Raw genomic sequence first — 15,135 nt, 5'->3', positions numbered from 1 at the left:
TGCGTGGTAGCTGCTGCTATCGGTGTATGATTGATTGGGTGAATGTGTACAAAACAATGTAAAAGCGCTTTGGGTCTGTGAAAAAACAGGGAAAAGTGATATATACTGTAAGTGGAGTCCATTTACCTTTGAATAAGACAGGATTTTGGTAAAAAAATTAAAATACATAAGCTGTCAAATGTTCAATACAATAATACATTAAAGGTGCAGTGTGTAATATCTGAATATTTAGTGGCATCTAGGGGTGAAAGTTCTAGAATGCAACGCTCCCTCTCTAACCCCCAACTCTTTCTAATAATAACTACGGTGGCCTTCAAGGACAATAATCTAGTTACTAAAGATGGCATCATCCACCACTGCCTCAAGTCTTCCCGAAATATCAAGTGATGAGGTGAAGATGTGTTTAGTTATTTATGCTATAGTACTTCTTCTTCAACAGGTGCATTTCCCCCAGGACACCCACTTCAAAAATGACAAAAGTAACACACACTTATGAATATTACATTCCATTTCTACCATGTCTGTTCTGAATTATAATGCTATCTGCCGCTCCACTCCCAAGCAGTGCAATCTATTAATGTGCAGAAGGCTTATAACTCAAAGGCAGCTCTGACTCTCTGGATTATAGGATTATAATACTGTGTGTTGGGATGGGGAGGGGGTTCATATTGGTCTGAGTTAGATACTAAGAGCCAATGACAGCCAGGTATACAGGTGAAGCGTGTGTGTGTGTGTGTGTGTGTGTGTGTGTGTGTGTGTGTGTGTGTGTGTGTGTGTGTGTGTGTGTGTGTGTGTGTGTGTGTGTGTGTGTGTGTTCACTGTTTTTATGAACACACACACAATTGTGCATTGTTGTTCTGGGTCATTGTGGATGACTTGGTCCATCTTCTTGCCAGCGTGTGTCTATGTAACAGTGGTATATCATGTTCTGCTACAGTACACTCAAGAGGGTCACAGCAGTTCTGTGCACAAGACAGGCGACATGCTTGGGGTTTTACGGTCACACGAATACATGTGCGAGTGAAGCATCCCGTTGGAGATCATCTAAACTGAAGCGTATTTGTTCCGTCAGTCAGACATGGAAGAAAAACCTTCTCTTTGTGGACGTGTGTGTGTGTGTGTGTGTGTGTGTGTGTGTGTGTGCTGTCTATGTCTCTCTATGTCTTTGCCACTGCGGTACAAGTTATTGGGTCATGCAAGGACCCATAAAAAGTCATTTCCGCTCGGCTGCTTTTCAAAATCCCTAATTACAGAGTCAACAGCGAGACACACGCACGCACGCACACACGCACGCACGCACGCACACACACACACACACACACACACACACACACACACACACACACACACACACACACACACACACACACACACACACACACACACACACACACACACACACACACACACACACACACACACACACACACACACACACACACACACACACACACACACACACACACACACACCAGCTCTCAAGCCCTTATCCCTCACTTGTAATAATTTTTTGGTCACAATCCCAACTCCAAAATGTTGGACTGGGGAGCACGCACACACACACACACACACACACACACACACACACACACACACACACACACACACACACACACACACACACACACACACACACACACACACACACACACACACACACACACACACACACACACACACACACACACACACACACACACACACACACACACACTAGGCTTTTCAGATTAAAAAACACCATACACCACAGAGGAAAAATATAACGTCAGCATTTGACTAAGAGGAGAGAGAAGTGTGTGGTCATGTGTGTAATGTGATGAATACAACTTTTGCTTCTGCACAGATAAGAACACTATCTCTGCTAAATGCTAAATGTACTTACTCGCATACTCTTTCTTCTTTCTATTCTACGTACTACATCTGACCATAAAAATAATATAGTTAGCATGCAGTAGGCATACAATTTGAACATTATTTTACTTATTTATTTCATCATAACATTGCGCCTTGATCTTGCCTTTTGCTGTTTTATACCTGTTGCATCTCCGTTTTTTTTTCATACAGAGGCTCCGTCGATGTGACGTCACTTCCGGTGCGCACTGGATTGTGGGTCATAATCGCCCAAAATAGCATGCTGTTTTCAACACTAAAAAAAAATCTCAACCGGTTGCAGTAGACATCCGGGATATTTTTAAGCCTACTAAATCGGACCGCAAGAATTGGGACGTCCCAAAATCTTTTTTTCTACCGTAGTAAATAGCAGAAAGTATGGGAATTGGAATGCAGCCATTGATACCTATATGCTAATACGAGTCGGATCCCAAAAATAAATTCAGAATGTGGTTTCAACACTTCATATATTGTGTTCAGTTTTGTCTCGCGGCGCTATACAGAGCTAATCAGAGCAGAGAGAGAGACAAAGCCCCCTGGGAATTGTAGTCCAGAGTTTTTTTTCTTTTTCATGGTGTTGCCAGTAAATTTCACATTCCCAAAGTGGCTGCATGGCCAAACAACATGACCAGATATCTCACAGGCTTTAAAAATCGCTCCCTCATTATATTTCAAAGAGTGTATTGGAATCAAACAGCCTTTAAAAGAAGCGTTATATCTCCATTTTAACAGGCAAATATAACTAAGTGAGTAAGTTGTCATCACATTGTGCTTCAAACGTAACGCTAAATCCTAATTGGGGCACCAGCTGTGTGTGTGTGTGTGTGTGTGTGTGTGTGTGTGTGTGTGTGTGTGTGTGTGTGTGTGTGTGTGTGTGTGTGTGTGTGTGTGTGTGTGTGTGTGTGTGACAGGAGCTTAGAAAAAAAAACACACGGAACAGATGCCTCTGCTGTGAAATAACTAAAAATATTTGGACTCACAAAACAAAGTGAAAAGTGTGTCAAGCAGTCTTAAAAGATGGAGTGAAAATGAGTCCATGTGTGTCCTATTTGTTTTGGATTTTAAACCAATCAAATGAGGAGGATGTGCAGGGCCGTACAGCACAAAACTATGGGCCCACCCATATATGTGGGGGCCCCATTTCCACTTTACCACTTTTGTATTTAGCCAACTAACACAAACATTCTACTGATATATCTATCTGACATTTAGAAGCTTTGGCCCCTCGGTAAAGGTACATGTCGTGCATTTTAGGTCCAAATGTTATATATTATATTATATTATATTATATATTATATTATATTATATTATATTATATTATATTATATTATATTATATTATATTATATTATATTATATTATAATATATAAATAGCGAGAGCAGGAACATTTGTGTAGAAAATGAATACACCAAACAACCCAGATTAGCTTGTTTTTTCTTTTCTTTTTTTTTTACCCAGACTCTCACACACTTAAAGTTGGCCCCCCTCGGGCGCTCCGGTGGCGAAGTGGATAGAGCGTGTACCATATTGGCTCCGGCCTTTCGTTGCAGTGGCCTCGGGTTCGAGTCCGACCCGTGGACCTTTTCTGCAGGTCATCCCCCCTCTCTCTCTCTCTGTCTCCCCATTTCAACTCTGTACTATCCAATAAAGCTTGAAAATGCCAAAAAAAAATCTTGGCCCCTGTAAAGGCCACTCTGTCCATTAAAGCCGTTTGTCTACCCAGACTGGAAGGTCACAAAGATATGATACGTAATTGTGTTTGTGTGAGACATATGCTGCTTATTGCATGTCTTGCCTGCTGGCTTCAAGTGGCTTTTGTCTTGGTTTTAATATTGGGTGGACTAAAGGCCCCTTTAAAGGTCACTTATAAGGTATAGAGAACATGGGTCTGGATGGATGTGGCAGAGGTCCCCCAGTTTGATTGCATCCAGCATCCACACTATTCGCACTTTACTTAGTATTACCATGTAATCACCTGGTCAATGATCAAATTCCTTCGTGATTTTCTCTACTTATGACATCTATTGCAGTATGTCCGTCCTGGGAGAGGGATCCCTTACTCTGTCGACTCTCCCTGAGATTTCTTACATTTTTTTTTATTCCCGGTAAAGGGTTTTTACTGGGAGTTTTTTCTCAGCCGAGCTAAGGGTGTAAGGGCAGGGTGTCATATTGTATCATATTGTATGAAATGTAAAGCCCACTGAGACAAATGTATTTGTGATTTTGGGCTATACAAATAAAACTGATTTGATTTGATTGTTCATAGGAAAAACCCACACTTCTATGGTGATTTGAACACAACCTGTAGACATTGCACTTGCATCTATTAATTTGAACGGTAACGCTTTCTTTTGCACGTAAGTCAAAAACCACCTTTAGCGAGCGTGTACAAACTGTTTTGTGAATTATAACAAAACTAAGAAACAGATTTTTAAAGTAGTGAGACTCAAAAGACGTGATGCGTTGGTGAGAATGGCCAGTTGCTAAGAGAGCAAAATAGCCAAATACTACTCACAATTTTTTTTACCGTTTATTTATACAGGTAAATCCCATTGAGATCGGAGACTCTTTTTCAAGGGAGACCTGTTCCCATTACCATTCACATTCAAACACCAATAGCAGGCTAACTACTGGGAGCAATTAAGGGTTCAGTGTATTGCTCAGGGACATTTCAACATGTGGCGGGGAGATGGGGGATCGTAGCACCACCCTGTAGTTGAGTGTCGACCTCCCTCCCCACTTCGCCACAGCCGCCTCATTAAAAATGTCAGAAGGCTAAAAAGATGCTTTTCCAGACTGCTAATATCCATGGGCACACATGGACTTGAATCTCAAGACACAGTGAATTGTGAATATCTTTCAAATTCACGCATAGATAACAATAATAATAGGGTATCAGACCATACTGTAGAAAAAGGCGCATCTACTTGAGGTAAAGCCTTCAGTGATGGCACATGGATTTTACACCTTCTGCTGTATGTCTCGATTTTTTCTTAGCAGTAGAATCAACAACTGAAACATTTCTTGGGATTTTTCTGAGCTCCTGCGTCGGAGAAAGGCGACACCAGTTTTGTAAACGCTGCCATACTGAGAAATACGGAGAGAGTTTTGAGGAGCTGAAAGGGCTGAATTAACTTTGTGTCAACTTGTTTGGCGTTGGCTTTGAATGCAATCGACATTCCTCTATACACAAAAAAAGTTACGCAGCGTGGCTTTAAGGTAGCAATACACAGTGCAAGCAAGCGGTCGGAGTGGATTTGCACACGCCAAAGGAGGCTGCAATTATGCACTGCTGCTCTGGTAACCTGTCCAGGAACAAGAGCTCATAGGCAGCCACACAAGGGTCCCATGGGCAAACCGCTTTTTTTATATATATATATATATTTTTTTTAAATATAAAAAAGCTATATATGTATATCTGTGGCCATTAATCTTAAATCCTCTTCAAGAGCGCGGTCAACCATAGTCTCATTTATGTCAAATTGTCTCGACTTTTAACTGCAATAAATAAAAGATCTCTGAGCAACACCATATAAGGGAAAACAATAATGACCCTGGTTTCTTCCTGGAAAACAAGCCCCTCCCATTAACTATGAGTGAAGGTCGTATATCAACATTACTGCGTCCAATCAGTGGGGAGGAAGGGACAACAGTAAGGTCAGAGGTTAATAAGGCTTTTGCTCTGGGTAAAAAAAGACAGAGTCAGCCCTCCTCCACTTAATCAACATATCTCAATTCACAACGACACACTCGCGCGTTGTTCGATTGGGCTGTATTGTGAAGTATAGCATCATATAAGAGAGTGATGGAAATGCATAAATTTGGTGCACACACACACACACACGCACACGCACACGCACACACACACACACACACACACACACACACACCTGCTTTCTTGTGTTCTAAGGGTTGATTAGCCCCCGGTGGGTTAGTAATTACCTACTATATAGTGGTACAGGTCAGCACAGTCAAAGTTAATGGTGAGGAGAGCACATAATGATGTCACTTATAGTACTGTTGTAGGGTCAGGGTCAGAATGTAATGGTTTCACACTATGCTCATGTATGTGTGTGTGTGTGTGTGTGTGTGTGTTTGTGTGTGCTACAGGATGAGGGCTGCTCTGCTGCTGCTGCTCCTACTCTCTGTCCTCGCCGTTCAAACGGTCGCCGCGGGCAAAAACAACAAGAAAGGTGAGATTCATGTCTTTGTCTTTAGATTGTGTATTTTTCCTTTCACTAAAAGTTGTTTATTATCTATTCTAAAAGGTGCCACGAGGAACTTTTGAATATTTCTGAAACGGTCTCATTTTCCCCTCTGATGATCATAATTGACATGTGACAGCAAACGAGACCAATCAGTGCAAAGAACGCTATTTCTATATCGTATTTCTTGATGCCTTTGTCATGGGTACATGCTCACCCAGGAACAACAGCTGGCGTGGTAAAAACACTACTGCGAAATCAATGAATATCTCGTCATGATACGCTACCTGTCTGTACTGCGTGTGTGTGTGTGTGTGTGTGTGTGTGTGTGTGTGTGCTGAAAAAAAATCCAGTAGGCCTATTAATACACAGCCTAGGGATATTGACTCTAGCAACATGCCAGTATTAACACTTGTTTTGTTTTAAGCGCACACACAGTGTACATAGTGAGTGTCTCTCCAAATACAGTACATGTATGCGTTTATGTAGGAGTGAGCACACACATTGATACAAGTGAAGCATGGTGACATTTCTATTGGCCCAGATATGTGTGTGGGCGGGCCTAGTCACAGGTGTAGTGACAAACACATTGAAATGGGGGCGACTGTGGCTCAGGTGGTAGAGCGGGTCGGCTGATGATCAAAGGGTTAGAGGTTCGATCCCCGCCCTGCCACCTGTGTCATGGTTGTTGTGTCCTTGGGCAAGACACTTCACCCACCTTGCCTCGTGTGAATGTCGATAGTTAGCCTGCTATCGGTGTATGAATGTGTGTGTGAATGGTAACGTGGGAAAGGAAAACAGGTCTCCCTTGAAAAAGAGTCTTCGGTCTCAATGGGATTTACCTGTAGAAATAAAGGTTAAAAAAAAATAAAAAAAATGGATGAAGGGATGCTGACTTTTCACATTTGCACCTGTAAATGCTACTCAGGGTGCACAACACTGAACACCTATTAGCTGGCTACAACCGGCAATACTATACTAATGCTATTGTTACATTTGTACATACACACACACACACACACACACACACACACACACACACACACACACACACACACACACACACACACACACACACACACACACACACACACACACACACACACACACACAGTCGATAGTTATAATGTGTGAAATAAAGCAGTTAATAGAACATTATCTCCCCCCCCCCATAGAGAAAAACAAACCCTCCCCGGCCGGGTCAGAATGCAGCGACTGGCGCTATGGCAACTGTGTCCCTAGCAACGGGGACTGTGGCGGCGGGTTTAGGGAGGGGTCATGTGATCAGCAGACCAAGAAGATGAAGTGTAAAGTACCATGCAACTGGAAGAAGGACTTTGGAGGTAAGGCACACACACACACACACACACACACACACACACACACACACACACACACACACACACACACACACACACACACACACACACACACACACACACACACACACACACACACACACACACACACACACACACACACATGTGCACACACACACACACACACACACACAGCATGTCTTGAGCAAGTGTTCATACTATTTATATATCAGTTTGAGGATAACTATGTGTTATGAGTTATACATCAGAGTATATTTAGTGTGTATTTTTTTTTTAAATTGAAGAAAACAAGTATACAGAGAACAAAAAAAGCATTTACAACCTTCATACAAATATAACAAACTCACGTCTACTTCTCAAATACTTCTGGTTAAAAGAAAGAAGTAAGGAATAAATGATTTCAATATAGTATTTTCTTGTGTCCGGAACATGTAATATTAGGGAAAAAAAACTCTAATGCACTATCTCTTACATCAGTGTGTATGACCCCAGGCATGAGCAAAACGGACACAACACTGATACAGAAAATTTGACTTAAAGGCCTACTTCACCGGTGGGAATATGAAGGTGTATTGAATTTTGAGATCCTATGTAGTATAAATGTGCAAAAAAAATTGAAATTGGTTCATCCTAGCCTGAGAAAAGGCAGAAAGAGTGTTTTATGGTCTCACTGTCTAACCCTACATTTCTCTTACTGTGATGTCACAGTGATGTCACAGTAATCTCAGAATTCAATACACCTTCATATTCCCACCGGTGAAGTAGGCCTTTAATCAAATAGTGAGTTTGTAACATCATCAGACAACTAAAAGTGCTATATAAATTAAATGTATTATTATCATTATTATTATTATTATTATTATTATTATTATTATTATTATTATTATTATTAATTAAACAAATGGAATTAGGGCAGCGGGGTCTACAACTATCAGTCATGACGTTTAATGCAGCGCCAGCAAACCACTTACTTGAGAGCACGTTTCCAACGGCTCTAACCCCCATACCCTTAAAGCGGACCTATGATGCTTTTTGACTTTTATGACCTATAAACGTTGTTATGATGATTCATAGTCATGCTTAACCATACTAAATTATCAAATAATGACTTACATGCATTTCGACGTATTCCCTGCTGACCGTCTGGGGTGTCTGTGCAGAGCACTAAACACTATTCTAGCCAGTCGAGAAGTCACGTCTTCAAAGCGGTCTACCCTTTCATAATTCGTGACGTCGCATAAAAATTTGTGACGTGACCACGCGGATGTTTCCATGTATGGTAATGCTGTCACTTCCCTGTTCGCGTCTGCCTCGCGCCCTTATAGGTCCATGCTCGCGCTTCCCGCCACTGAAAGTGTTCCGGAAGGAAGGTAACCAATCACAACGGAGTGGGGTTTGCAAGAGGGGGGGGAGGGTAGCGGAGATGGCCGATGCACAGGCGGAGGGAGCGGAGATTGCCGAAGCACACACACTCAAGTGTTGACAGGAAGTGCTGGATCGCCAAAATAAGAGAAAGAGCTTCCCGAAAATCTACATAGTTTTTTGTGATGTGATTCGTGTCAGGTTGCTCTATAGCAGTGTAAAACAAGAAATTAAGACCAGAAAAGTAGTATAATAGGTCCTCTTTAAGCGAACGTGGTCGATATCAAAACGATCGGCGGGTTGTCCAGAGTTCGTCTCCCGAACTGGATGGTCGGAGGCAAACATCTGCTTCCTGGGGTCTCCAGATGAGCTTTCGGTCGTGGCGCAGAAAACAGCTGCAGCCCAGGGTTTTCCTCTTGTTGGTTCCTCAGTCAGGAACTTGTCCAAAACATTGGTTGCGTTCCGAATCGCATACTTTCTACTATATAGTATGTAGAAAAAAGATTTAGGATGTCCCGATTCTTGTGGCCAGATTTAGGATGGTTAGAAGTACCCAGATGTCCTACTTCATGCGGCCAAGATTGTTAGTGTTGAAAAGTGCATCCTATTTGGGCGATTCTGACCCACAATCCAGTGCGCACGTGAAGTGACGTAACATCGACGAAGCCTCCATATGAAAACAAACGGGGATGCGACGGATATAAAAGCAAGAGGCAAGATCAAGGCGCAATGTTATAATGAAATAAGAGAGAAAAGTATGTCCCAATAGTAGGCTATGCCTACTGCATCCTAACTAGATTATTTTTATCGTCGGATGTAGTATGTAGAATAGAAAAAAGAAAGAGTATGCGATTCGGAACGCAACCATTGTTAGTCTAGTTTCACAGCGGCCGGCAGGTAAAACTTTTTCGAAAAACGTGGTCTTTGTAGTAGATGAAAAGGAGGCGAAAATCCTTTTGTTGTTGCGCAACACTGGGGTTCTCTATTCAGTAAGCTAGTTAACAGGAGAGAGGGTGTGACATAAAGGCCATTTCACTTGTCCATTCATTTACTTATCCTTCCCTTCTGTTAATGTGGTGAGTGCACACACTACTATGCAACTTCCATTGTAGCTCACAACCTTACACAAATCCCCTGCAGTCAATTAGCAACAAGAAGACACACACAATTGCTAATGTGTATTTGCTATTGGTTTGAGCCTGTATACTTATTATGGTCCTCCTAAAGTCTTCACAGGTGTCAACCAGATTCCCTGCTCAAGGCTGCTTTGAATAGAGGGCATGGCAGGTGACTCAGGTGTGCTGATGGTGGGAGAAACCATCTGATGTTAGCTCATGGGTGACATATATATGTATGGACAGGGTGGATGCAGTGAGCAGGGCCGCCTTAATGCACGGGCTTACCTGGGCTGAAGCCCCAGGGCCTACAAGGATCAGGGGCCTCTAAAAAAAAAAAAAAAAAAAAAATTTTTTTTTTTTACTGTCTCAATATAGGCCCCTGATCTAAGAAGGCCCCGCACATTGTCATTTAAATAAATTATTGACTGGCTCATGATAGGCCACTGATCTTAGGGGGGCGTAGAGAGATCAGGGGCCCATCATGAACCAGTAAAGAAAAAGGAAAAAAAATCACATTATTTTTGGCCTACGAAGATCAAGGGGCCTATCATTCACCAGTACATTTTTGTTATTTTTGTTTAAATAACATTGTTTGGGGCAACGCAGATCAAGGGCCTATATTGAGATGAGCCATTAAAAACAAAATGAAGAATTCAAAGAGAGAAGTAGCTTTGGGATAAGGGATTATAAAAAAAAAATTGGAATGCTGACTGACTGGATTTTTTAAACCTGTATATTTTTGTTTCTGCTTTTTGGTATTTCTGTGTCTCCAAATGATTCCAGAAAATAGCTCACATAGGACACAGTTGATTTAGCCTTAGTTTTCTTCTCAAAGTGCACCAGATTGATGCATTTTACTTTAAAAGGTTCACATTTTTCTTCCGGGGGGGCATGCCCCCGGACCCCCCTAGAAGGTCCTGGGTCCCCACCACTGTCTCCTCAATAACTTGGAAAAACACTGTAACCAACCAAGTGTGTTTGGTTATTAAAAGTCACTAGACCAGGAGGGGTTTAAGTACATGTTACCTTAAGTGATTTTGTATTTCATCAATAGAGATATTGTGGTGTAGACTAACATGGCTTTAACGCATCTGTATTGTAAGACCGCCGCCCGGGGGGGCCTACAAAACCTCTCAGCCCCAGGGCCTAATGGCAGGTAAAAGCAGCCCTGGCAGTGAGAGTTATTATGTTGGCTGTATCTCGATTCAGGGGTTGCGGTCTACGAAGGCTGCATTTGAAGACCGATTGCGTCATAGCGGCGCGCAAAGGTTGTTCCATTTGCAAGGCTCCTTGCAAGGCTCCTCATATGCGGTCGTGAAATGCAGCCTTCGTTTCACGGTTTTGAAGGCTGCATCAGATGTATCCTTCGCAGCCCAACATATCCCATGATTTATTGCGTTTTTTTCAGAGATGGCATAAAATAAAATAAAAAAATAACAAAACAGCAACGTGTTGCTCCATCTTCTTAACTTTTATCTTCCTTTCTTTTTTTCTTGTACTTTTTTTTCTTTTCGTCTGGTAGGCAACTTCTTTTTCTTTTTTCCTCCATTGACAAAGCTGTCTCCGTTGGCAGCAATCAGGGTTGCTAGGCAGCACAGGAGCGGCGAGTCGTCACGCAAGGTAATGGCTTGTTACGCAAACCGGAAATGCTTGTAAACAGAGCGAAACGGAGACCTGCGGAGACCGTCTCGTTTAACAACGCTTGTTGGCCTTGGAATCGGCCTTTGAATTGGCCTTCACAGGCTATAGCCTCCATAGACCGTGAGACCGCGTCCTACCAAGGAGGCGGTCTCTGTAACGGGATACAGCCGTTGTGTACCCTCTGAGGTCTACGGTGTGCGCGCATATCTTTATTCATATCTCCCTGGAGATATGGCTGAAAAGTAAAATGAAAACATCATCTCAAACTAGAGGTCCTCCTGTTTCCGGGGAATGTTCTTGTGATACTGTCAGTCCCTTACAGGCTTAGAAAACACTGTGAGAAGCAAGACCCAGAAGCTCCCCAGCTACCACTTAGCTTGTAAATAGTGCATAGAGTATATACATAGTGTGTTATTATTGTTTTTATATTTACTTAATGGTTTGTTTGAAAAATGATTTGTGATGCTTCCTCTTTTATTAGTATACGTACATCCCATGAATCATCATATGTGGTTCAAAGTCTTCATTCAGTCTAATTTCCTAATGTTTTTTTTCCTAAGTAGAGACAACATTTCTACCAAAAAGCGTCTGGACCAAATTTTATATTAGTCATGTTTTGTGCACTTCCCTACTGTGTTTTCGAAAATTTCCACTGCATTTTTGAAGCTAAGGCTTAGGAGAAGCAATTTCAAGAGCCAAAACAACTCAACAGGATGACTAAAGGTTCTTCTTTCACACAAATTTCCAGGTTTTTCAAAAATCGCAATTCATTTTTCAGCATTTAAGCCAATTATGCATATACACAATGGTCTAGGACAAAAGTAGACCTCAGAAAACAAAGGCCTAATGTGTTCTGAACATTTCCATATAAAACACTTTGGTATAATTTATCTTCTTGCACATTTGAAATAGGTATTTATAGAAAGATGTAAAATCGGAGATTAAAGGAAGGTTATTCAAAGTGTAATTTGGGTTAAATAGTTAATTGAATAACTGGTTAATGGTTTTGCTAAGCGGAGGGGGGCTAGGCTTTTAAAAGCCTGCCAACCATAGTTACTACTGGGTTCAGTCAGGATTGGTTTAGGAGGACCATGATAAATACAGGATTAAACCAATATCAAATAAACATTACCAATTGTGTGTGTCTTCTTGTTGCTAATTAACTGCAGGGGATTTGTGTAAGGTTGTGAGCTAAAATAGAAGTTGCATAGTAATGCGTGCACTCACCACATTAACAGAAGGGAAGGACAAGTCAATTAATGGATATGTCTGAGCTAGCAACAAGTGGCATGGCTTTTATGTCACACCCTCACACACACACACACACACACACACACACAGTCACACACACACACACACACACACACACACACACACACACACACACACACATCCTCACACCCCCCCCCCCCCACACACACACACACACACACGCAGAAAAGTAGTGCTCTATTGAACAATTAAGTTAGAGATTTGACCAAAGGATACAGTGCAGGTAACATTAGAACAAAACATTGTTTAACCGTTTATTTGCCTCTCTGTCCTAGCTGACTGTAAGTATCGCTTCGGTAGCTGGGGAGAGTGTGACGCAAGCTCTGGCTCGCGGACCCGAACGGGGACACTGAAGAGGGCCCTGTACAACGCAGAGTGTCAACCCACAGTGTCCGTCTCCAAACCGTGTCCCGGGAAGACCAAGACCAAAACTAAAGGTGAGACTTGAAGTGGCAAAAAATCACCTTACTGGTTATACCCATGAGTACTATAAGGATGACACTGAATTTAAAAAAAAGCATCCTATTCATTTCTATGGCAAGTTTATCAGTGACGTATGGTGCAATTTGGGAGATGATATATTTAAAATGACAGGTCCGATTTTTGGGGTATACCTTCATTGTCCTCAACAGAGGATAAAAACAAGAAATGATGCTTTTTGATGATGATAATAATATAATAATATATCTTTATTTATATAGCACCTTTAAAACAATGCTTTACAAAGTGCTTTAACAAAATACATAAGAGCAAGTACAATCAAATAAATACATACTAATAAAAAAAAATAAACACATATACAAAAAGATAAATACACATACTCATATATACACACAAGAAACCGGGGTAAAAAGACATTGAAGAAGAGAATAAAAATAATAAGTAGACTATGATGATGATGCTCGTCCCAGACTCGAATGTCATTTTTTCTTATTTTTACTTTGTAAATAATAATGTCGATAACACCTGTGCCTGTGTCATTTTTCTCTTCTAGGAAAGAAGAAGAAGGGGAATGGCAACTAGAGAAACAAAGGCTTGGGCAAAGGATGGTAAAAGTAATTGGTTTGAACCAGCTGTTCTCGATGAGTTCAAAAGAAAAATGGCCCCCGAAAAACCTATAGATTTATTATAGACATTTTTGCAGACTATACTCCCTTGCTTTCCTCAACTATGAAAAAACACTTGAATTTTTAACAGTAAAGTTGTATTCAATCTGAAGTGCCCTGGATGTCTAATATTAAAACATGCAATAGAAAGCTACTTCAATATTAACAAGTGCATTTGGAAAAACCCTATTATAAATATTCCATTAGACCACTTTGTTAAAAAATTCACTTGATTTGAACGATTTTATAGTTATTCCCAGTAAGGCATTCTGTTCGAACCTTGCATAGTCTAAATGCATCAATAGAATCCACACACACACACACACACACACACACACACACACACACACACACACACACACACACACACACACACACACACACACACACACACACACACACACACACACACACACACACACACACACACACACACACACACACACACACACACACACACACACACACACACACACACACTGTATTGAAACTATATTAGTTCTGGTGCAATACACTGCCAAGCACCCTTTTCAAAACTTGACTCCTTTGTCTGCAATTCATTCTTATTAAATTTGAGAACATTGGTGAAAGTGTGTCTCCTTGTGTGTATCATTTCAGACCTTGTCATACTATGGTTGCGTTCCGAATTGCATACTTTCTACTATTTAGTATGTAGAACAAAGATTTAGGATGTCCCGATTCTTGTGGCCAGATTTAGGATGTTAGAAGTTAGAAGTACCCAGATGTCCTACTTCATGCGGCCAAGATTGTTAGTGTTGAAAAGTGCATCCTATTTGGGCGATTCTGACCCACAATCCAGTGCGCACGTGAAGTGACGTCACATCGACGAAGCCTCCATATGAAAACAAACGGGGATGCGACGGATATAAATGCAAGACGCAAGATCAAGGCGCAATGTTATGAAGAAATAAGAGAGTAAAGTATGTCCCAATAGTATGCCTACTGCATCCTAACTAGATTATTTTTATCGTCGGATGTAGTATGTAGAATAGAAAAAAGAAAGAGTATGCGATTCGGAACGCAACCCCAATTCTAGACCTATAAACTGTTTTTATTTTTCCCACAATGCACTGCAGTACTGTGACTATGCATCCCCAGCGTCTAATACTGTATATAACTCTGAACATTGGGCAACAGTACCAATTTTAAGAGCATGGGTCCCCACAGGTATTATTTTGA

The 15,135-nt window shown here is 41.3% G+C and overlaps 1 protein-coding gene across 1 annotated transcript in view; it reads left to right on the top strand.

Moving 5' to 3' along the window:
* Positions 1-14,519, top strand: part of LOC307269723 (midkine-B-like) — a 16,440-nt gene extending 1,921 nt beyond the window's left edge. The window contains exons 2-5 of the mRNA XM_080052740.1: positions 6,002-6,084; positions 7,272-7,439; positions 13,105-13,266; positions 13,824-14,519. Of these exons, the coding sequence (XP_079908866.1) occupies positions 6,003-6,084; positions 7,272-7,439; positions 13,105-13,266; positions 13,824-13,852 (441 nt within the window). The 5' untranslated portion in view covers position 6,002 and the 3' untranslated portion in view covers positions 13,853-14,519. The remainder of the gene's footprint in view (positions 1-6,001; positions 6,085-7,271; positions 7,440-13,104; positions 13,267-13,823) is intronic.
* Positions 14,520-15,135: the final 616 nt, after the last annotated feature.

The sequence above is a fragment of the Ammodytes marinus genome (assembly GCF_949987685.1).
Source record: "Ammodytes marinus genome assembly, chromosome: 24".
Classification (NCBI taxonomy): Eukaryota; Metazoa; Chordata; class Actinopteri; order Uranoscopiformes; family Ammodytidae; genus Ammodytes; species Ammodytes marinus.
This window is presented reverse-complemented; position numbering and strand designations above follow the sequence as displayed.